Source organism: Staurois parvus, unplaced genomic scaffold (genome assembly GCF_062004578.1).
Source record: "Staurois parvus isolate SC_StPar_1 unplaced genomic scaffold, SC_StPar_1.0 ptg000136l, whole genome shotgun sequence".
Lineage (NCBI taxonomy): Eukaryota > Metazoa > Chordata > Amphibia > Anura > Ranidae > Staurois > Staurois parvus.
Genome location: NW_028317932.1, coordinates 161,098 through 186,637, shown reverse-complemented (window position 1 = coordinate 186,637; position 25,540 = coordinate 161,098). Strand labels below are relative to the sequence as shown.

Here is a 25,540-nt window from a genome sequence, read left to right as displayed (position 1 = left end):
GGCATTAGGCTATTTTTTCTATTGGTCAAATATTCTTTAACACTTCTGGTTGCAGGTTATTAAGGGTTTGTCAAGGAGCATTAAACGGTTGGGCAGCGTTTTTGGCACCCCCCTTAAGCTGCAAAAGCAGAAAATGGGGGTTCACATGTCGCAGTTAAAATACTTTGCTTCGTGTCTGCAGCAAAAATGATCACCCCTGCCTTGTTTGGTGGATGGCACTGCTGTCAAATGTGACCCAATAAAGTAAATAGGGACATGCTGCAAACAACCAGCAACTGCATGCTGCTGTGGGGCATTGGTTTGGCATTTACAGGGTTAAAATGGGCAGAGAGGTGGCAACATTATAACCTCAATGCCTGTCAAAATGCCTCTGAAAAGCAATCCTAATGTGGATGGCTTTTCAGAGGTGTCGCAGTGTAGACACAGCTTAGCATAAGACTTTTTTCCCTCTTAAGACTGAATGCTTGGGTTACTCTCAGCCTGCAAAAGGCAACAAATATAAACTGACATTTCAAATATATGACAGGTATTATCCATGACTATTGCATGCATGGTAAGACGTTTTATAAATAGACCCTTAAGAGTTTATTCACACTAGTGAACATGGATCATCCATCCCCCCCATGAGTATTTTCATTACTAAGATATACAGACACACTCGTTATAACCCTGATGAAGGCTGTGCATGACTCAAATTATGCCGGCTTTCAGTACTTTGATATTTTAATAAAGATCAACCACTTTGCTTCCTGTAAATGTCCAGCAATATTTCACCTTCCTTTAGCAAACAGCAAAGTTCTCCTACCTAAAGGACAGTGAACCTGTAGTTTCTTTTGTTCTCACATTTTAGACTGGGCAGAGAAGCATGCTAAATGCTTGTCTATGGTTTCAGTGTGCTAAACGTTTTTTGAATTGTTCAAAATGTATTAAAAAAACAAAACTTGCAATTACCTGCAGATATGTTGGGAAGGTTTCCTCAAGTTTGTTTTTCTTTTTCCGGTAGCGTTTTCTAATTTTTTCGGTGTTCTCGGAGCTAGGGGCTAATTCATCCATTGGAGTATCAGGCAGTGGTTCATTCCAGGCTTAGGATGTACACAGAACATCATTTAGAAAAAGACAAATTGTATGTCTACATCATAGCAAATGGCAAAATTAGTCAGACGTCGAAGACAAATGATTACCTTGAAAATATTTAATAGTAGCAGATAGCAGACAGCGCTGTGCTATGTTGTACTAATAGGAAAGACATTCAGCACACCAGAAATGCCACACAGATCTACAGCTCACTGCACAGGGAAACACTGATAACTTTCCAGCATTAAAATTCATGCGGCTTCATTTATTAAAGTGTCCTCACAGGTGCTTTCCAGGATAACAGGAAATCCTGTTTGGTTCTTTTGTTTGTGCAATAGAGTGGAACCCATCCCAGAGAGTGACAACTGGAAATTTCAGTGCCACCGCCTCTGTGGGAGTCACTGGTCTGCCTCCAGTCTGTAAAATAATGTAACAAACCACATATTTACAAGTGTTCTGTGGGAGGTGCAGACCACCCCCATCAATTTTTACTAAATCAAATAGGGAATCTCCATTTGTCCTGGAAAACCACTTTCGCACAGCCAGTTTGCACTGCCTCACAACAACTAGCCAGAATCAAACCTTCAGGGAAAATGAAAGCTTGAATCTGGTTGGTTGCTAGGAGGCAACACAGGCAGTTATTTTAGACATTTTAATAAACAAGCGCCACGTGTGTGCTAGGCTTACTACGATAATGTAGCATAAAAATGGACGTACCATCATCTTTGCCTGGCACAAGTTCAGAAACTGAGCCAGAAGAATCTTTTCTGGAAAGAGATCTCTTGGATTTCCCTTGACCTGTTCGGCTTCTTTGGCGCACCATAAATCCACCAATACCTGGAGGGAGGTTACACTGATCAGTTTATCTTATTTATCTCGTTTTCTAAGGTTTGTCCGAATTTTAATAAATTAAACTTCTTCCATGAATGCAGAAATTCTGATATAAAAACATTCTGATAATAATGTACCTGTCTTCAATCACAATACAAAATATGACTATTTAAATGAACAGAGTTTTCAAGAGAAAGTAGTGGATACGTTAATTTGTGTAAAGGATTTACTGTTCAACAACAGTAATCAATGGTTGAAAACTGATGTTAATAGCTTCAAGAAACCTTAACGTAAAAGACATCAATGGTGATGCGACAAATTTACATATGCTAACTTTCTCTTGATTGCAGAATGATAACCTTTGCCACACACAGTGTTAAATGTGTTTTTGGTCAGTTTCATTTGTATCACGTTATTCATACAGGACTTTTTTTTAAATTGCTTGTGAAAAATCTTTATTTTGTATACATTTTATACAGGCTGTATCAATGATATTAGATAAAATAAAGAGAAAACCTGCTGCGCTGCCAAGAAAGGAACTAAGAGCAAAGTAGCTGCTAACACCCAGCTCTAATGGTTAAATAAAACACAATAACTAATAATAAATGGTGTAGCGCTAATTTATAGTGAATAATCAGTGAATCATATATTCGAAACCAAGGTACTTAAACCATAAATGGTTGCATACAACACATATATATTTAATTATTTTATTTTTTTAATTGCATATAACACCACAGACCGCAGAGAAAAATCCTGTGGTGAGAAATATAAGCAATGTGCGTATACTAAATCCAAAGTGCAAAATAAATAACTTAATGATATGTAATGCACTAACATAAATACTGCTAATAAACGGTAAAGTGACATAAACAACTCAAGACGTGAAGCAACAGAATCGACATAATGAAAAAAATCACAAATGTGATGGCATGACAATAAATGTGACACAAATGATAGTGAATTCACTTTCAATATTGTGATAAACAATGTGACCTATAGGTGATAGCTAAGTGAGGGAAACATAAATAAATAACCCAATAATATAGTTTACACCAAAACTTTTTGTTCAGTACTTGGGACTGTTTTTGGACTTTTCTGTGTTTTTTTATATTGTTGGTTTTTAACCATATATTTTTGGGTTATTTAAGTTTCCCTCACTTGGCCATCACCTATAGGTCACATTGTTTGTTATCACAATAATGAAAGTGACTTTTTCGATGCACTATCATTTGTGTCACATTTTTTTGTCATGCCTTCATGTTTGTGATTTTTTTCATTATGTGGATTCTGTTGCTTCAAGTTTGAGTTGTTTTTTATGTCACTTTACCATTTATTAACGGTATTTATGTGAGTGCATTATATATCATTCATTTATTTATTTTACTCTTTGGATTTAGTATACGCACTTTGCTTGTATTTCTCACCACAGGATTATTCTCTGCAGTTTGTGGTGTTATATGCACATTTATTTATGGTTTAAGTACCTTGGTTTCTAATATATGATTCACTGATTCACTATAGATTAGCGCTACACCATTTATTATTAGTAATTGAATGATATTAGATAGTACAGTGAGCTTTCAAAGAAAGTCCAGCACTGACTGCAGGTTTGTGAGTAACCAGTATTAAAAAAAAAAAAAAAAAAAAAAAAAAAAAAAAAAAAAGGCAGTTCCATCTCTGATTTATTTAAAAATATAAAAAAGGTAGGGGGTGAATGCCACTTCTAAGCCATTATGCAGATATTCTGATCTCTACTACTTTTAAAATATATTTCGCAGCAGGGCTGTAAAATCATCTGGGGAACTGTTGATCTTGCAGCTTGTTATCTGCTGGCTGCAAGGGCTAAATATGAAATATTCAGATGTTATAATTCATATTTTTTCAGATTAAGTAATCAACTTTAAGACAGGTAAAACAGTAATACCAGGTCTGTATGGTTTTCTTTTCCTTTTCTTCATTCCATCCATCACTTCTGCACCCTTAGAATCATCATCAACAGGTTCTCGCTCAGGACTAGAGTCTGACTTCACATCACAATCCATAAGATCTCCCTCTACAACATAAATGTCATATCTAATCACTTTATATTTGTAGAAACAACCTTATAACAATTTAAAGGAATATAGTCTGTTTACGTAACTATTCATATGGTTACAGCTCAAAGTATAGCTAAACGTTTTTTGTTTTTATTAAAGTAGGGAAGGATTAGAAACCATTCCAAGTTTTTATTGCGAAAATAAATGTGTAGTGAGCGCAAAAAAATAAGTGAGCAAGCAGCTAGCACAAAGTGGCAAACCCTCCTATTCCACTGAATAAGAAACACATAAACAAAGGTGCAGCGCTAGTATATGAACAAAAGACAAATGTGTGACCTAATATTCGATGTCATGAATAATAAGTCCAAAATAAAAATTGCAGTGTCCAACAATAATGTGTGAATCAGTGGTGATCATGTGAAGTGACACTTGTGACAATCCTCCACCACTATGCACACACCAGAAGCAAGAAATAAACAGGCTCTGTATGGAAATCCCTCCAAAAGATGTATCTTTTCCACTGCAGGAAATACAGAAATACCCAAATGACATCCACTGTGAAATGGGCTGTATATGGGCATTCCTGGAAATGGACCTTCCCTGCACCGGTCAACGATCGATCCAAATGTGGCACATGCTTAAATAGCCCTCAGGCGCGCAGACGAGCGGGTGCCATTTTCTTCCTGGTCTTCAAGAAAATGGTGCCCGCTCGTCCACACGCCGTAGGGTATTTAAGTCATGCACTGCATGTATTGCCGTCAGTATGAGGCGAGCCCCTTTGAGAACGTGCGTGTGCACGAAACGCATCAGTAAGGAGCCTACGTGCAGACGTCATGCCGCCGAGTCCATGTGATGGCCCGGCGGCCATCATCGTGTTTGTTTTGTTGTTTTATGCTCCATTTGGCTGCTTTGTAATTTTAAATAAAATACTACACTATATGCCGTTGACTTTGGGCTCTGTTATGTGAGCTCCTTTCAAGATGTGCCATATTTGGATCGAAGGGAGGTCCATTTCCAGGAATGCCCATATAGACCATCTGGTGAGTACATAGTGGTGGAGGATTGCCACAGATGTCACTTCACATCACTGATCACCATTGATTCACACATTCTTGGACACTACAATTTTTCTTTCGGACTTTATTATTCATGGCATCGAATATTAGTTCATATACTAGCACTGCACCTTTGTTTATAAGTTTTTATTGCTGTATGTGTCCCTGTTGGGGAGATTCTCCCTCTTTATTTTATTTAATTTCATCTGGTGACCATTGTTACTGAAACAGAAAGTGAAAATGTTACTAGAAGAGCTTAGAGGTGTATAGAGTAAAGAGTCAACAATGAGAAGCGTAGAATGAGTTTATGAGTTTTATCTAAATTACATTAGAATTTTTGTGTATATAATGTTTTAATGCAATTTTTTTTGTAGCCTTGATGAAGATAGCTCCTTCGAATACCAAGCATTTTACTGTATATTGTATGTAAATTTGCTTTCCTCCATATACCTCTAAGCTGTGTTTTGGATACAAGTTGTTGTATGGCCCTTGGTTTCTGGAGGGCTGCCTGAAGAGAAGTTCTCTACACTAGACGAAAAACAAAGGCAAACACTTTTTTTTTTTTTTAGCTTTGGACAGAGAGAGGAATTAGAACACCTATTTGGTTTTTACTGCTGTGTCCCCCATTAGGGAGATTCACCCTCTCTATTTGTTTTGTTTACAGTTATCATCAAACAAAGTAAAACAAAACCTCAAATTTTTGGGTTGTCCCCAGAAAAGTAACAGTGGGGTAATCCTGTAATGGAGACACTAGTCCTGGTGACCTGGGGATTCCCTTAATTTGCAGGGATTCTCTCTCACTTCCTGTAGCTATGGGACAGGAAGGAACGGTAAATCTCTCCAATAGGACACAGCTGGCAAAAAAAAAAGAAAATAAGGACAGTGGTTATAACCTCCTTTACTCTATCCAAAACATAAGTAGTTTTGCTTACATAGTTCTACTTTAAATTGCATTTCCACTTTTGTAGTCAAATTTTAGACCACCTCGCTATGTGTTTGTTGTGTGTTCCCATTTACATTGCATACCCAATTTTTTTTTTTAAATCCAAACAACTTTTGTCAAAATAATAAAGAAAATGGAACAGTACTTACAGAATCCACAATGACATTACTGCAATAACAGGATTACAAGTAAATTGAACAATGTGGATACGCAGATCCCGAAATGGAGCCATGGATGGAAGGACCGGTAGAGCCATCTCAAGATGAGAAAGCCGAAATGGTGGAAACAGGAAGGGAAATCAAACTTATAATAGGATCAGTATTATCAGGCGAATCCCAGCCAACCAGTTGCTGCAATTGGGCCGCCAGAAAATAAAGTCTAGGCCAGTGATGGCGAACCCGTGGCACGCGTGCCACAGCCGGCACGCCGAGCCTTATCTGTGGGCACGCCAGGAGAATACCGTATTTTTCGCTCCCTAAGACGCACTTTTTTTCCCCCAAAAAAGGGGGGAAAATGTCAGTGCGTCTTATGGAGCGAATATAGAGCGGCCGGTCCGGTATTTCCACCGCCGCCGTGTCAGAATACCGGGCCGGCCGCTCAGCTCTTCAGTGGGACCGTACCTGTCCCTCTATCCAGCGGCACGCTGTCTTCCCGGCTTCTGTAGTGTGCGTGACAGCCGGGTCCCAAGTGCGCATGTGCAAGAAGCAGTGCTCTTTGTGAATGGTAAGGCGGTACCCGGGACACATGACAGATCCCAGAAGCCGCCGGACCAATCACAAAGCGCAGCGCTTCTCGCGCATGCGCACTGGGCATCCGGCTGTCCGACGAGCGCCCACACTACAGAAGCCGGGAAGACAGCGCGTGGCTGGATAAAGGAACAGGTAAGATAAAAAAAAAACTCTGCGGAAGTAAGAGCGGGTACCTGTCAAATTCAGGTACCCGCTCCCCCTCCCTCCCCAAAGGTCAGCAGTCATCTGTACTGTCCGCAGTCTCTGGTCATCCCTGTGCTTTCCGCAGTCTCTGGTCATCTCCTGTACTGTCCGCAGTCTCTGGTCATCCCTGTACTGTGTCCGCAGTCTCTGGTCATCCCTGTACTGTCCGCAGTCTCTGGTCATCTCCTGTACTGTGTCTGCAGTCTCTGGTCATCTCCTGTACTGTGTCTGCAGTCTCTGGTCATCTCCTGTACTGTGTCTGCAGTCTCTGGTCATCTCCTGTACTGTGTCTGCAGTCTCTGGTCATCTCCTGTACTGTGTCTGCAGTCTCTGGTCATCTGTACTGTGTCCGCAGTCTCTGGTCATCTCCTGTACTGTGTCCGCAGTCTCTGGTCATCTCCTGTACTGTGTCCGCAGTCTCTGGTCATCCCTGTACTGTGTCCGCAGTCTCTGGTCATCCCTGTACTGTGTCCGCAGTCTCTGGTCATCTCCTGTACTATGTCCGCAGTCTCTGGTCATCTCCTGTACTGTGTCCGCAGTCTCTGGTCATCCCTGTACTGTGTCCGCAGTCTCTGGTCATCCCTGTACTGTGTCCGCAGTCTCTGGTCATCCCTGTACTGTGTCCGCAGTCTCTGGTCATCCCTGTACTGTGTCTGCAGTCTCTGGTCATCCCTGTACTGTGTCCGCAGTCTCTGGTCATCCCTGTACTGTGTCCGCAGTCTCTGGTCATCCCTGTACTGTGTCCGCAGTCTCTGGTCATCCCTGTACTGTGTCCGCAGTCTCTGGTCATCATTGTACTGTTAATTAGTTTGCACTACTGTACGAGTTGTTTTTTCTAAACCAAAAGCTCGATATTCAGCTTTCATTGCAGTGTTGGCACTTTGAAAGAAATAAGTTGGTTTTGGGTTGCAGTTTGGGCACTCGGGCTCAAAAAGGTTCGCCATCACTGGTCTAGGCTCAGGATCCAAAGATAAAATTGCCCCGACCCCCCCAGGACTGGAATTTGCAAATTCAAAAAAGTCTGTGATTATTATTAGCCGTCGCTCTAGAAGGAATATAAACCCCGACTGATCTTTATGTACATTATTACCAATAATTCGCACCAGTCTAGTAGCTAGAACCCAGGCCAACAATTTAGCGTCCGTATTCAGAAGGGAAATAGGTTGGTAGGAATCAGGTTTTAATCTATCTTTTCCAGGCTTCACTAGTACTATAATACCAGCTTCATTCATGGAGGGGGGCAAACCATTTCCATCTATTGCAGCATTCAGGGCATGGATCAATGCTGGGAGGAGTTGTTCACCGTATCTATTATACATTTCGAATGGCAATCCGTCTGAACCTGGAGATTTATTACTGGGTGTGCCTGCCAAAGCTTCAGACAGCTCAACAGTAATTGGCATCTCCAGTTCTCTCTGGTCAGTCTCCGATAAAACAGGAAAAGAGCAGGTGTCTAGAAACTGCAAAAGCTCAGAATAGGTGGCTACAGTTTTTGAAGCATACAGATCGTCGTAAAAGTGATGAAAAACTCTCAGGATTTCCGCATGGCTCATGCAAATCACTCCATCAGCAACCTCAATCTTGTCTATAGTGGACACCCCTTGTTGTGAGAGCAAGAAGGTGCTGATTCATAAGCACTGATTCATAAAGGGACTGGGCCTCTTTCCAGGAGGTGCAGTTACAGGGGCTTGGGTCTTGGATCATCTCGATCTTCCGCTGTTGAATATCTAACTGTACCTTCTCCTCCCACTCCCTGGATCTACGCTTAGCTGCTGAAATCTCCTGGATAATCAAGCCCCTTAGGAAGGCCTTCAGCGTATCATCCCAAACTATTCCTGGCTGGGACAGGCCTTCATTCTGCTGCAGAAAGTCTGACAACTCCCCCGGAATCAATTCGGACTCCGGTGACAGCGCCAACCAAAATGGGTTCACCTTCTACAGGGAACGAGACCGGGTATAGCTTGACCCAGAAAAGGGCTTGGTCAGACAGAGCCCTGGGTTCATACACAGCATCAAACACATATGGCAGGATAATCGAGCTCCCAAGGCCAAAATCTATGCATGAGAGCCCATCATGAGTAGCAGAGAAACATGAATAACATTTCGCTGTTGGATACTTCATCTGCCACACATCCTGGAGGCCCAATTCCACCAGTAAATTAGCAAATGGGGTAGGCTAAGGGGATAATTGTCTGCCTCTACCGCCCAAGGGAAATCTATCCAAACTAGGGAGTAAGCAATTATAATCACCTATTGCCAATAGGGAAACATCAGGATGATTGGCCATAAATTGAGCTAGGCATTTAATGACCTCTGAAGAGTAAGGCAGAGGAATATATACCACAGCCACTATGCAGTGAAACCTATTCAAAATACACAGCAGGAAAATATACCTGCCCTCCGTATCAATCCACTCCTGAACATGAACAGATTGATTTCTCGGTTAGCCAGTGCAAGAGGGATCTAAGTACAGCCTGCACAGTCTAAGTCCAGATCAGTAGCGGAGTCCAAAAGTTGTTTCTGGGAAGTGTCCCTGACAAAGCAGCCTGGCAAAGAACTTTTGAGCAGCCTCCCTCTGCTTCTCCTTGGATGCACAAATCAGAGTGCCAACAGCTTGCCCAGCAGACTCAGGCAAGGCCCGAATTTCTTTCCCCCTTTTAGCCATCTCAGATCAGGATAATCGGGGCACCAAGTGACAGCAGGGTCGGGTCGGAGCACACTCGAAGGACCCAAGATGCCGTTTTAGCCAGAGAACGAGGTGCCAATCAGGATAAATGACAGGATGCAGAGCGGAGCTCACCGAGCACACATCCTACTGCATGAGAAGCTGGCCACGCCCCACCCAATTTGTTTTTTAAAAACTATTTTTACCTTTTTGTCTCTTTTGGAACATGCCTGTGAGCAGACTTCTTTGAATAATCTGAAAAGTGCAATAGGAAGGATAAACTGGGGACAGGCTCAGTTTCCTACCATTAAAGTGTTACTAAACCCAAAACAGTAAAATCAGTCTTTATATGCAGTAAAGCATATTTGTTATACTCATTGTGAAACCTAAGGGGTTAATCCAATACATTGTGTAAAAAGGCTGTTTGATCCTGACTTCTCTGATCCTCCCCTTTTTCCAGTGTTCCCCTCTTATCTCCTGATAAGACATAAGGTGTGGAGACACTCTGCACATGCTCAGTTTGGTGTATATTACTAGAGATGTTTTATTTTTTTTCTTGGGAGAGTGCACAGCACAGAGGCAATCAGCACTGCCCAGACTGAAGCCAGGGGTTCTGCATCCTCATAGAGCAGAAAGAAAAATCCTCCTACAAGCTGTAACCAGCGCTCTGCTGAACACTGATAGAAGTCACAAAACTGCTCTAACTGTTGATGAGAACAGATATTTAGCAGTTTATATTTACTAGAATTGCATTTCTATGCTCTGTGTACTGTGGGAGACCAGATATAGTGAATGCAGGGTCCTGAGTTTAGTAACACTTTAAACAGAAAATGCAGAATCAAAGCCCTGAGATCTTTAACCCTTTCTTACAACAGACTGCATTTTAATATAGTTTACGACTGATATCGAGATCTGCCAGGACAGTACAAACAGGAATAAATATGGTAAACAAACTGCCCAACTCCTCCAAACTCCTTAACATAACATGCAAGTGAAAAACTTCAGTTTTTAGAAAAGAGCAAGTAAAAACATGTAACATTTGCTGCTTGTATTTTTAAGTTTATGCTATGTGAATGGAAACCTATAACTAATATAAAGTGGGTGTTTTCCTATGTTGGCTGCAAAAGTGGAAATATACTTTAAACTATTACCAAGATGAAGTAGTCCAGTTCTCCATATCTCTATTACCAGAAAAAGAGGTGAGACAAAAACTCCAAAAGGAGAGACAAACAGCATAAAACAAAACGGTTGTAACTCTTCTCTGCCCTATATCCAAAAATAAGGAGTTTTTGTGTTCACTGTAAAACCCTTTTCTTAGTAAGCCTTAATTCTTTAGGTTTTTACTGTCACCTACATGAGGACTGGATGCTGGCAAACCAAAAACTGTATGGTGACATACAGTATGGACCATATAGGACACAGGATGTGTAGTCCTAGACCATGGAATATCCCCAAGCAATAAACTGAGGGGTGGTAAATAATATGACAAACAACGGAAACAGACCCACAAGGATCAATGGACCCTATACTTTCAGTTGAAGCACCTTGCACCCTAAGCTCCCATCAGCAGAGGACTGGAGATCCACCTGGTAAAAGTTTGGGAAGTTATGAACATAAGATCAGGTTGCAGCTTTGCAGATCTGAAAAATGGATACTCAATGCTAGAAAGCACTAGAAGCACCAACAAATCTGGGCGAGTGGGCCCTGATAAGGAAGGGGGGGGGGGAAACCTGTTCTTAAGGGCATAAGCCCTGGAAAGCTGTCCAAGCTGCTTGGCTATATTGGAAGAGGAAACAGGATGACACTTCTTAGGACCTTCAGGTAAGACAAAAAGGGAACACATTTTTTGAAAGATGTTGCAGATAGGTAAACCCTAACTGCTCTGACCACATCCAGACAATGAAGTAAAATCCTTTTGGTGTCCTTCAGAGCAGGACATTGGGAAGGGAAGACAATATCCTCACTGAGGTACAAGAAGACCACATTGGAAGAAAGGAAGATCTGGGTCTCTGGACCACCTTATCTCCTTGTAGGAGAAGAAAAGATTTTTTCGCCAGAAAGAGCCGCCAACTTAGAAACATGCCAAACAATGGGATATCGTGGGTTGGTTGAAAGGGAAATTTTTGGAGAACCCAACGTACTAGATTTTGATGCCAGAGACACATCAGAGGTCAAAGTGGGTGATTAACATGAGCCACACCTTGTATAATGGTCTTAACAAGAGTGTGAAACAGAATGGATAAAGGCAGAAACCTGCCCCTTTAGAGCAGGGGTCTCCAGACCAGAGGGCCAGTTCTTCAAAATGTAGGAGATCCAGATTGTAGCCAGCGGGAGTAGAAAATGTCCTTGCATCAGTGGGAGTAAACAATGCCCCATCTTTGGTGTCATTGGCAGGAATAGCGCCCTATCAATTGTGCCTCATCATTGGTGTCATTGGAGGGAATTGTGCCCTATCACTTGTGTCAGTGGGTAGAATTCCCCATTGTTGTGGTCAGTGACGGGAAGCATGCCCTACTGTTGGTGTCAGCGGATGGAGTAATGACCCAGGGACTAGATAAAGGCAGGCATAGGGTCGCAGTTTGGAGACCACTGTCTTAGAGTACTAAATGCCAGAGGCAATTCTAGATCACACTGGAAGAGGGCCAGGCAAGAACTAGAATATTGGTAAAAGTGGTAAGGTGCCTGCACTTTTGCACCAGCTAAAACAGGCCTTCCAAGTATGTTAGATATGACTAAAAGCAGATTTTCTTGCTTTAAGCAAGGTGAGAATAAGAGGAATCAATAATAAAGCCAGTGGCCAAGAAGCAGAGTGGAATAGGGGGCCTGACAAGGCTCGTCTTCCAGAAATCTGAGCATGTATGTGTACTAAGTTCTCTTGTGACACTCTGTTCCCCTTTTACCTTGTACAGCATTCGATACAAACACCAGACAAACTAGGTCCAAGGAATCACCTGGGCATCCACCGCAAAGGCAAGGGGATCCTTGGATCTAGCCACAAATATATACCATTTCTTGAATCTGGAGGCCATTATGTGCACACATCTGGTGTTCACAACTTCTGAGAGAGCACCGGGAAGATATTGGGGTGAATGGACCTCTCCTCCAAGTCCAAGTGATGGCAAGTGTTTTGGAATATGGTTTTCAGTCCAGGAGAGAATCAGACTTGCCTCCCTCAGAGCTGCTTGACTTTTGGTTTCATCTTGGTGGTCTACATAAGCCAACAGTATTCTTACTGGGTGACCGTGCAGAAGGATCTAGTGCAGGACAGCAATCGTCTGGTGGTATGGTTCCTTTAAAATAGCATGAACCCAATTCATGAAAGCTTTCTGACGTTTTTCTTGCTAGTTCTCACACGTGACAGATTCTGGTAGTTTTAATTCTTCGTCTTTAAGAATTTGTCAATATGGATGCGGAAACCAATGAGAAGACCAACCCTGAGTTAGCCATTGCTCAGAGTGGGCGTGTATAAATATCACAGCTTCTGACACAGGGCTCCATTCATTGCTATGAAGTCGGTGGCCATCGCTAACCTACCAAGTGATGATTCATTCCCTATCCCATTCAAATACCAGCCAGGAGATTCCCAGCTGATCGCAGAATGTAAACTATGGGGCCGTGATGATTTACTGGTTGATTTGACACTGTTGGCTTAATAGCACTTAGCAACCAATGCTACTGTGCGCTGGACTGAACCTGTAATGTGTATAGAGTTAAAAAAAATATAACCCTAAATATATATACTGTAAAAAACATAAAAGAAGGCATGTCAACTTTAGGTATGTAACAAAAAAATATTCACTAGCTGACTTTACATAAAATCTAGTGTATTTAGAGCCTATGTAGTTTAAATAGTATCCCACTCCATCTAAATAGTGGACACAATCTGTTCAAGTAAAACAATTCCTGTAGAGCCATGCACATTGCAGCTTAACGTTTGCAACGTTAATGTTAGTTCTAAAACCAATCCACTTAAAGCGGTTCTTCACCCTCCCCAAATATATTTTTTTTGCTTACCAGGTTGTGCACAATTCAGATACTCACCCACCCAGAGAACCCTTAATTGTCCTGCTGATATCCTCTTCTACCATGCTCGTTTCACACGCCTCATTATTGTGTGACGTCATCGGAAGGCTGCTGGCACTTCCAAACTCAGCCAGCGGGCCTACCGATGATGCACCACTAGGCACGTCCCCTCCGCTTTTAGTGAATGAAAAACTGACTCCTGCTATATGTGAAGTGCATACAGAGAGCACAGTTTATGTAATTCACCTAAGCTGATGAGCTTGGGGAGAACTGAAACATCTTTATAAAAAAAAAAGTAAACAAACCAAAAAAAGGAGCTATATTTGGACAGCGGAGTGGAGGAAAGGGGGAGAGGAGGGATGTTTATTTTCAGGGTAAGGATCCACTTTAATTGCAGGACAACACAGTGATGGTAACAAGGCATTACCTCTACTATCATCCATTTCCCCATCGCGAGAATGCTCAGACTGGGGGTCTGGAGGCATCTGGAGAACCGCTACACTGTTCTGGTTGATGATTTTTAATTTTAACTTTGGTTTTGACCGCCTCCTTCTTGGTGCTGTGATTGTTAAGCTCTGTAACTGTGAAAGTCCAGACTCTGTCAAGCACACTCCATCTTGGGTGAAGGTTTTGAGTAGATCTTGAAAAAATAAAATGCATAAAACTTAAGTCTATCATGCAACAATAAAAATGACATATGTAAACAAAACTTCTCACCACCTTATATCACCCAAAATAATAATTAAAAAAACATGGCAAACTAAATGTTAACATCAAACCCCCCCCCCATATATTACAATATTTGCCTAGTTTTACTATCCCTAAAGTTACTGTTAGGTCTTTCTATAGCTGTTGAGATCTTATGATTGCAGCTTTTGACAATTATATATTACATGTTTAAAATGTGTATATTTGGCAGTCCCTGTTTGGCGTACCATTAACATAGTTGTGTGAAGCGGCCACTAAGATGCTCTACAAAATCCGTACCCAGTTATGCTGAGGTCTTAAAATGGACCTCATTTACCTGTCTGTAAGCAATAAAGCAGTTTAAAAGCCTTAATTAAAAAAGACCCTAGGTCACAGGCTTGTGCCGTCAAGTGATTGAACACTGTGAAGCTTTTAAGGATATGCCCTCTGGGTGCCTCCCCTAAAATCCTATCCCACTCTGTAAGCACTCAGTTTTGAAGCAAGCAATACAGAGTCAACCACGGAATAGAAGGGAGGATGGCCTGTATCTTGTACTCCATGATATGCAATTTCTAGACAAGTCAAAATCCCTCTAATAATAATTGTACAGTACAGGACACAGCAAAAGCATTCATAGATCCTGGGAGGTCCCCAAGCAATGAAGGAGAAGGGTGGGCAACAGCTAGAAAAAAAACTATGCTCACAGGCTCAACAACAAGGGTCAAAAGGCCCACTTCAGAGTGACGCTACTAGAACCTTGCGAACAAAAGCTGCATCTGCCTTGGACATCCACCTGGGAAAAAAGTACAAACAGAGGACCAGGTGGCAGCCTTAAAAAGCTGGGCTACAGGGGCCTGGTGCTGGGAAGCCCAGGAAACTCCCACTAACCTGGTGGAAAGGACACTTAAGGAGTAGGAAGAGGAGGGGGGAGGAAAAGATTAGTTCTTGAGAGTGTAAGCTCTGGCAATCAGATTTCTTATCCTGCGATGGTGGACTTGGAAGCAGGGTGTTCCTTGAGAGGTTCTACGAAAAGGGGGGGTTTGGAGCTTCCGCTGTGGAAGTAAAACCTTCCTGGCCGTGACATCCTTAATGAATTGGTCAAGTGCCTCCCCAAGTAGAGGTTTTCCTTGAAGAGGCATACGCGTGAGACTTATAATCTTGTGACTAAACGCCTGAACAGCTAAAGATGCTAAGCATGGGAATGGAGATTAGGGCCGTTCTGGGAATTTGTTCCACGGCATTTAAAAAAAAAAAAAAACGGTGTAGAAGATAATTGCTGTAGTTTCTCTGATACCATGATCTTGGAGTACAGAGTCATGTTAGTTTTTAGTAGCTCTAGTCCAGTTAGCTGCAGTATGACATAATGAAATTGCAGTAAGAGCCTCAAACTTTCTATCTGAAGAATCTTTGAAAGGATGAACATGTTCAATCGGCACAGTGAGATGTTTAAGACTGAGATGGCAGGATCAATTCGAGGAATAGACCATTGTTTAGAAAGCTCTTTGTCCACTGGAGAGAGTTTGGCAAAGATTTTTAGAGGAGTGAAAATTCTTTCTGAAGTGATTCAATCGTCATAGATTCCCCTATTTGTTTGTGAATGGGAAATGTCTGAGGGTCTTACAAATCTCTTTGTACTCAAAAGGGTATGGGGAGATGGAGTAGAATCAAGCTCCATATTGTCCAGGATTTGCAGACTACAGCCGTGAGCCTTTCCACATTAGCAAGCATGTTACGGGAGGCATGCTGGCTCGATGTTCTCTTCAAATTCTGTGTCTGCCTTGTCTAGATAGGTATATGTGGATCTGACTCGGGTACAGACATAGTAGTTAGAGAAGAGGTGTGGCATTTTTAAGCCCTGGAAAGAGATGGCTGTAATAAAGCTGTTATCTGTCTGCGGTATTGAGAGAGATGCAGAAAAAATTTGCCGCTTGTTACGTGCTTGAAATAGAGCTAGAATTGGATGCAGAGACCAGTATTAGAATCGTCTCTTTTTCCGGCACAAGAGGCACATCATCAGTCTGAAGTTAAGTGTTGTGAGGGCCTTTAGCAGAGCGATTGCTCGCCTTAGTTTTCCCATCGATCATTTTGCTTGCCTGGTCTCTGCAATAGCTACAGGTAAGGGTATTCCCCTGAGATGTACTCACAGAGTAGGATGCAGAACACAGGGTAAGCATGTCCACAAAGAGAATGCAACAACCTTTGTGTAGACTGTCCTGTAGTGAATCCTTGGGGCAAAAATAACGGATGAAGAGCCTGAGTACCATAAAAGGGTTCAAGGCAGAAGTGACAGTCAAGTGTGTGACCTGTAGTATAATAAAACGCCTGGTCATTCACCTGGGACAAGTGCTTAAATTTTAGCGCCAAATTAGAAAAGTTTACAGAAAAGTGAATACAATTCAAATTTATCCTGGTCTTTTACAGCAACGATCAAAGAATGCAGGGTGATCCTGTCCATGACACTGGAATGTAGATAATGTCCAAGTTATGCCTGTCATGGTGGGCATATCTCCAAAGGGATCTTCAGGGAGTGGAGTTCCATAGGGATGGGCCACAGCCCAGACCTGTATAGCACCCTGCAGCTGACTATACACAGGGCAGGGCAGGGCTGGGCAGGGCTTGCTAGAGATAACAATGGCTTTGAAAGAATTTCCAGACATTTGTCAACTTGACCCTTAAACACTGCAAAGTCCTCAAAAGGAACAGTGTTTTTAAAAAATTGTTTTTTTTTTACCCTTTAATAAAGTAAAGCAATTTTAAAAAATTGTTTTTTTTTTACCCTTTAATAAAGTAAAGCAATTTTAACACAATTGATTGACCACAATTCTGCCTGCAGATGGGAACACTGTGCAACTGATGGGCATTTAACAGAGAAGCTCCAGTGTCACTGCTGAAAGTGACATATGCCCAGTATTTCCAAGACAACTGAACACCAGCTCCTAATTACAGCTAAACAGCTACTCTCATACAGAGTGTGTTTATCTTATCAGGACACAGGGAAGATGTCACCCAAATCATGATAAACTATACTGTAGGCCATGGGGTGTCAGTAACATGCTGTGCAGAAGAGTAGTAAACTGATAGATCTGAAGATACAAGGGGGAAGTTAAACATTTTTGCCATTGAAAGGTGTAGAACTGAAGATGTCTAAAGGATAATAGGTGCAATGTCTGACTCTCCTTGTCAAGTTTGTAAGTCTGGCCAACAGTAAGGCCACCTGTCCCACAGGACATGTAGCACTTATACAGGGGGCACCCTTCCATTCCTACACACGCAACACCTACCTGGCAGACACAGGTACTGCGAGTGGCACTCACTGAGTTGATGGCAGCCTGTCTTACAGCTCCACCCACCTAAATGGGCTGATAAATGTGTACACTGTACATCCACACTCTTGAAGATTACACAGAAAACATACTGATAGCAAGGTGCAGTGTACCCAGACAGTGAAATGGATTTATTTGTTTGCAATTGAATTGACATTGCTACTATCTTATCTTTACAAGTGCATGTGTTGAAGTGTATTTCTTGAAAAGTATCCACAGTGCCACACAGTTGCTAAGTGGTTAGCACTTCTGTCTAGCAGCACTAGGGTCGTTGGTTCCAAACACAACCATGACACTAACTGCCTGGAGTTTGCATGTTCTCTCTGTGCCTGCGTGGATTTCCTCCCACACTCCAAAGACATGCTGGTAGGTCAATTGGATCATGTCTAAATTGGTCCATGTATGTATGTATGGATGGATGGATGGATGTATGGATGGATGTATGGATGGATGTGAGCTAGGGACCTTAGATTGTAAGCACCTTGAGGGCAGGGACTGATGTGAATTTACAATATATATGTAAACAGATGATGGCGCTATTAAAGTACCTCCCATTTTTTTAAATAAATGAGTATCCCTTGATGAATTTCTTCTTAAAATCACAATGTGGTTCAGAATCAGCTATCGCTGCCTCTGCTTATGGTTAGTGTTACTGAGCTTGTGTCTGACTGCCCTGTCTACTGTTGGCTGCATAAAGGGGGTTGCGTTACTGCACATACGCGCCTTACAAATTGTCCAAATAAATTATGCATGCTAAAAGCACTGGGCACTTTGGATGCTTCATGAGGTGAGCATGCATTGTAATTGTTTAGGAGCTGTTTAGCTGTAATTGTAAGGATTGGCCTTGGAAACACAAATCACTTTCAGTAGTGAAGCAAGAGCTACTCTGTTAAAGCACCCACCAGCTGTCTGCACTAGGGGCGGTCTGCAGTTTATGGGTCCATTCACACTAGCCACTGCGTTGTGTTCCCGCAAGATCTTTGCATTGTTCACAATGCTGTGGTGTGAACGGGCACACAAGACAAGGTAGAAGGACAGTACTGGAATACCCACTCAATGCAGTCCTACTGGATTCGATGTGAATCAACCCTAGAGAGCTGCCTGCAGCACTCTACACCCGAAGCCTTGACCAGCAGATGCCAGAACATTCACTTTGTAAACCTTGGAGAACTTGTGAACAGAAAAGCAGGCAGTCATTTCTGGGGATTACCACAAATGACAAAGTGAGAGTCAGACAGTCGGAAGGAGGGATGTAGCTAAGAGGTGTAAACATGAACAGCTCATATCACATTCAACACAAAGGAAATCTCATTAGGATGTACAGGGGTTGGACAGAGAGACAGAATATCCTGATCAATTTTTTAACATAAAACGTTTTAATAAAGTTCTGTCTGTCCTAATCAATTTTAAAGGTAGAAAGGCAAGAAACCACCTTAGGAAATAAAGAAGGTCTAATCCTCAAGACAACCTTGCTAGGTTGCTTGCTCAGACACTTGACTAGCAGTGGTGATGGCGGCAATGGTGGAAAGCCATCTTGTGAGTTAGGGAAGGCAAGGCAGGGCAGGGCAGGGCTGGGCAGGGCTTGCTAGAGATAACAATGGCTTTGAAAGAATTTCCAGACATTTGTCAACTTGACCCTTAAACACTGCAAAGTCCTCAAAAGGAACAGTGTTTTTAAGGCAAAAAAAGGTTGGGTCCACAATGAGAACCATCCACTTCTTAGTAGACACCTCTCCCATGCAATATTGTGGTGTTTCAATATGTGTGTGTGAGTGTTGGGGGGGGGCCTAAATACTTATCCATGTGCAAACTACACTGAGTGCTATTTTAAATCAAAGGCAAATTTATTGTATGCCAGGAGATACTTGGCCAGTAATTCCGAGACGATTCTAACACTGCTCAGCAAAGAGTGGACTAATCTCCATACACAATAGCTCAAATGAATGGGCTGGAAAAGTTTTGATAGTCTTAGGATCTGTAAGGGAGCACAGACTGGTGACAGCAGCTGTTTCAAATGCAGGTTGCTGCAGTTACAAATGCACATATCAGGTCAATAAGAATCAACATGATATGAAATTTATGTGATCGGCAGACTGAGTCTCCTCAGATACAAACTCACCACCCCAAAAAAGTGAGGCGACTTATCCATAAATGCTTGTGCAAAGCCAGCTGCAGGAATGTAAATGACAGACTCTGGAGATGTGGGTATGAAAGCATGCATACGGCTCTTGCATTCTGAGTCAGCTATCATGGGAGAGATTTTGTTCAAAAATATAAGGTAGCGCAGAACAATCCTCCCTGGCCAGAGAAAAAGAGTGGGTCACACCTGAGGGAGCTGGGGAAGACTTTGAGGTGTGAGTAGACTTCAACAGGGTACAATGATCCAAGCTATTGGCACTAGGTCCTCCAGGGGGGACAATGCAGGCCGTACCAGAGATGCTAGAGGATCGTCAGCTGGGAAGGCCTGTTGGACTGCTCCATTTGTGCTTAGGATCTGAAGGTTATATGGTCAGAGGTAGCCATGTTACTCTTGGGCCGCAGCAAGGAAAAATCAAGGGAATCTGTGAGACATCTGAGTGGAGCAGTGGCAGAAAACAACCTCACACTGAAACGCTAGAACAGGCAGTGTAAGTGAGCCTGTAGCTGAGAGTATAGCGGCACATTCTCCAGCACATTAAATAAGACGTTCTAAAAATGGGTGAACTTCTTTTCTGAAAGGAAAGGAAAAGAAACACTGGTGGACTTTTAAGGCACCCAAAATACCAGTTAAAACATACAAAGTTTTGCTGATACAAACATATTGTTTGTATGTTTTAACTGGTATTTTAGGTGCTTTAAACGTTCGCCAGATCGTTCTTTTTCTTTACCTTTGGTTTGAGTATTTTGAATGGGGCACCAATCATTAAGGCCCTAAATCTCATTTAGATTTTTCTGAAAGGAAAGATCTCCATCTTCCTAGAACAACAGTAAAAAAAATGAAGAATTATTAGAGTGCAAGGTGTTATACTTGGCTAACCAATTGCTTTTTTTTGTTTGTCAGGGTCCAATCCCTCCTAAAGACAGCAGATTCAGATTCCACTGATCTTGTATTCCTTATTGAACGAAAATAAATTTTAAATTTCTTTCCCTGGAGTGACACTTTGTCTCAGTCAGTCTGTGCTGCCCAAAAAACAACATATTCTCCCTATAGACCTCATAGTACATTTACATTTCCTGGGCAACAGAGAGATTACACACTTCAATCTGAATAATGTGTATTTTGCAGCAACACATAATTAAAAATTTCTTACCAGGTTCTCTAATTTTTGGAACAATCTGGGCATCAACTGGAGCTTCAATTTCTTCTACAAAGAAAATTAAAATGTTTAAAAAAACCCCCAAACAACAGAACAATTAAATGCTATAGTACTATAACATTAGAAATAAGAAAAATTAATAATAGCGCCTATGGTCAAAATTATATAACTTACTAATAGTGTACCAGCTGCAAAAAATCACCATATATAAAGTGTACCAATAAATAAATAATTTGCGCTAGTAAATGTGTATAAATATATAAATATATATAAAGAAATCATCAAATCATAAGTCCAGAAAAAAATATATATATATGCCAATACCACAAAAAAATATAAAAAAACTTTTAAGTGCAAAAAACTTTTAAGTGCAAAAAAAGTGTCTAAATATGAAAAAATTTCACCAAAAAACCTTGATAATATAATGGCAGATCATCCATAAATATATCTTCAGAAACGGAAACTCTGCAACACACCGATCCTCATCGATCGAAATAACAGGATGAAAAACTTTGTAGTTAATCGAAAATCCACTTCTCCAATAGATAAAGGACCACCTTCAAACGTATCCATGGGGGGAAATGCCAAGCACTCGAGAGAAACAGAAAGACTTCATGGTGCAATATTATAAAAACCAATTCCTTTATTAGGTACTCATTGCACTTACTCAAGAGGTGTCCCAGCCGACACCAGCATCAACAGCATAACAGCAATCACATAAACGAGCCTGGCTACTCAGCACATGCGCAGTAGCTGGCAGCCAAAAACGTAATGATGTTCCGCTCCGTGAGGACGTCGATGACGAAACGCGTAGGGCGGAGCTTGATTGATGTGACGTCATTACGTTTTTGGCTGTCAGCTACTGCGCATGTGCTGAGTAGCCAGGCTCGTTTATGTGATTGCTGTTATGCTGTTGATGCTGGTGTCGGCTGGGACACCTCTTGAGTAAGTGCAATGAGTACCTAATAAAGGAATTGGTTTTTATAATATTGCACCATGAAGTCTTTCTGTTTCTCTCGAGTGCTTGGCATTTCCCCCCATGGATACGTTTGAAGGTGGTCCTTTATCTATTGGAGAAGTGGATTTTCGATTAACTACAAAGTTTTTCATCCTGTTATTTCGATCGATGAGGATCGGTGTGTTGCAGAGTTTCCGTTTCTGAAGATATATTTATGGATGATCTGCCATTATATTATCAAGGTTTTTTGGTGAAATTTTTTCATATTTAGACACTTTTTTTGCACAAAAGTTTTTTGCACTTAAAAGTTTTTTTTATATTTTTTTGTGGTATTGGCATATATATATTTTTTTTTCTGGACTTATGATTTGATGATTTCTTTATATATATTTATATATTTATACACATTTACTAGCGCAAATTATTTATTTATTAGTACTATAACATTATGGACCATTATAACACATTCCATCAGTTAAAAAAGGAGGGGGTACATCCCACACAGAGGTACAAATTAAAATATAACAACCTGAAACACACTGAATGTTCTGTAAAAACAACCTGTACTTTGTTTACAGTAAGCCTGTATGTCTCTGCATTTACCTCCCAACCACAATTTGCTGCAAAAGCACCCTGAAATCCCTAAGCAAGCTTTGACTTTCCAAAAATTAAAGCTTATTGGAGTACAGAAGTAAACTCTGTCTTAATTTTTTGAATGTGAGGTCTAAACTTCCACATTTGTAGAGAAACCACCAATCAACTACACTTATACAGAGGCAGGAGGAAGGTGTCTGTTGCTGTTAACAGCACCATGCCTATCCTGCAAATTTTTGTCCCTACATTTCAATTTTACCGCTTTACTCATGTGGGGAGACAGAGGGATGTAAGCCAGCCATAAAAAACCATAGCATTGCTTTGGAAAAGAGGGGAAGGATAGACTAGGTTCTGTACGGTTGTGTTTAATTTGCTAATTTTGTTGTGTTATGTTTTTGAATGTGGCCTGTTTTGTACCGAGATGTTCTTTAGCAAAACAAAAATGAATACCAAAAGGGACACAAGAGGTGAGATGCCAAGAGTCAAATTTTACATCTTGAACTATGTATAGTGTTAATACTAAAAATGAAAAATATTTCATGCTCCAGTTTTTAGTAGTTGATAAATACATAAAGTGTAATTCCAGTCAAATTCTAACTAAGCCTAATCCAACTCCCAGCCCCATTCTAAGGCTATTCTAATAAACCTGTGAAAGAAAAGATGTCTATACTTACCTATTCTGAAGCACATGATCAGCTCCCAGTGCCGGCTTCAGTGTTGAGTAAGGACAACCAACAACGGATGCCCCATAGTAAGCCTATAGGGGATGGCATTGCCCAGGTTCTGCAGTTGTCACTAACTCTCCTCCACAATGAAGCTGATGCTAGGACCTGATCATATGACCAGACCAGAGCAGCTTTAGAATAGGCAAGTATAGACTTTTTTTTCTTTCAGAGAGTAGTTAGGATAGTCTTAGAATGGGGTGGAAGCATCTCTGGCTTAGTTAGAATTTGACTCAAATTTCACTTTAACCACTTGCCAACCGCGCTATAGCCGAATGACGGCTACAGCGGGGTTGTCCAGTTCTGGGAGGGCGTCATACGACGTCCTCCATGAACGCGCCCTTACGCGTGCCCCAACCGGCACATACCAGACGCTCTCTGTGACCTCTGTGTCCCATGGACACAGCTGATCACATGATGAGGTAAAAGGCTAATCACATTGGCCTTTTACTACGTGATCAGTGGTGTCCAATAACACAGCAGATAATGTAAATACAGTTGCCGATTATCGGCAGCATGAGGAAAGTACTACAAGTCCTGCCCAGAAGTGCCACCCATCAGTCCTGCCCAGCAGTGCCGTCAGTCAGCACCGCATATCAGTGCCCATCAGTGCTGCCTATCAATGCTGCCTTAACAACACACATCAGTGAAGGAGAAAAATTACCGGTTTGCTAAATTTTATTATAGAAACAAAGAAAAAAAACTTTTTTTTTCAAATTTTTTTGCTTTTTTTTGGTTTATAGTGCAAAAAATAAAACACCCATTGGCGATTAAATATCGCCAAAAGGAAGCTCTATGTGTGTGAAAAAAATTATAAAAAATTCATATGGGTACAATGTTGCATGACCACGCAATTGTCATTCAAAATGCAATAGCACTGAAAGCTGAAATTGACCTGGGTACGAAGGGTGTAAAAGTGCCCAGTAGGCAAGTGGTTACATTAGATGTTTGTTTTATATAGTTCCTATTTCCTCCCGGGTGCCACAGACATTACACAGGGGTCTCAACAACCCTGGATTTTTTAATAAACCTTATGTTACGGTGTTATCCATAGAAAGCGCAAGACTCCCTATGCTACCGAGAAGCAGAAGAGTTCCATTACTAGTATCAGCAATGAGCAGAGCAAATAAGAAGGAACAGAGTGGGATTAGGGTAAAGAGGCAAAGCAGTGTCACCACTAGTATCCTTAACACCTTGGCAACGAGTGTACGCAACTTAGTGGACCCTCTGGACTGGGCCTTTTTTCCGTGGGGCCGCTAATTTGCGTACCTGTCTTTGTGCTGGGAGCACGCCACACAGTGCGTGTTAGTGAGAGCCCCGGGTCCCATTCTAACGATCGGGACCCGGAAATACTGATTCCGGGTCACATGATCGCTGTGAAAGCCTCTGATTGGATATCACCAGTGATCAGTCATTGTGAAGCCCACCCGTTTGTTTTCTCTCTCTGAATCGAGGAGAGAGATACATTGTATCTCTCTGTCCTTTCAGAAAGGAAAAAAAAAGTGTTTGCAAAAATAATAATAAAATAAACAAATAAAAAATATGAATAAAAAAAACAAAAAAAAAAAACCTAGATCAAGGTTTGATCTAGGCGAGTGCCAGAGTTAGAGTTTAGGACAAGGTCAAAAGTCAAGGTCAGTATATATTTTTTTTTTTTTAATTTCTAAATTAGTATGTCAGTTAGTGGCAGGATGAAAGAGAAAAAAAAAAAAAAGAAGCAAAATATGCACTATTGTTTCTGGGCCGTACTACGGGTATAAACAACTAACATACACATATGTGGTATTGCTGCGAACGTCAGGAGCAGGAGAAATTATTTTTGGTTGTTCTTTGGGGGTTGGTTATGGTAGTAGCAAGATATATACAACTATTTACCACCAAATGAAAGCCCAATTTGTCCTGAAAAAAAACAAGGTATAAGCTACCTGGATGCAAAAAGTAGTTGTGATGATATGTACAGTTTTGCTAACACATGTCAAAGTTGCAAAATTGTGCTTAGGCGTTAAGATTTTATTTTACCCTTAGGCGTAAAGGGGTTAAGAGAAGGCAACGAAGAGCAGAGCAAAAAGGAATCCTTTAATTATACTGATGGAGGTGATGTCTCCCCCCCCCCCCCCCAAAAAAAATTTGCATATGGGCAGAACAGCGTCTTAGTGGGTAGCACTTTAGCACTTCTGCCCAGGTGCAATAGGGTCCTTGGTTTGAATCCCAACCAAGAGACGACCTTCAAAGAGCTTGCATGTTCTCCCTGTGCATGTGTGGGTTTTATCTGGGTGCTTCGGTTTCCCCCATGCTTCAAAACACATAACCTGCCTAATTCGGCCCTAGTGTATGTATGCATGTAAGGTAGGGACCTTAGATTGTAAGTTCCTTGAGAGCAGGGACTTGTATGAATGTA

At 41.5% G+C, this 25,540-nt stretch overlaps 1 protein-coding gene across 1 annotated transcript in view; it reads right to left on the bottom strand.

Moving 5' to 3' along the window:
- LOC149465893 (histone-lysine N-methyltransferase 2C-like) overlaps nt 1-25,540 on the bottom strand; it is a 280,655-nt gene that overhangs the window by 114,932 nt on the left and 140,183 nt on the right. Inside the window, exons 19-23 of the mRNA XM_089673215.1 lie at nt 20,863-20,916; nt 13,990-14,202; nt 3,833-3,961; nt 1,792-1,911; nt 952-1,082 (exon numbers count right to left, since the gene is read on the bottom strand). Coding sequence (XP_089529341.1) covers nt 952-1,082; nt 1,792-1,911; nt 3,833-3,961; nt 13,990-14,202; nt 20,863-20,916 — 647 coding nt within the window. The remainder of the gene's footprint in view (nt 1-951; nt 1,083-1,791; nt 1,912-3,832; nt 3,962-13,989; nt 14,203-20,862; nt 20,917-25,540) is intronic.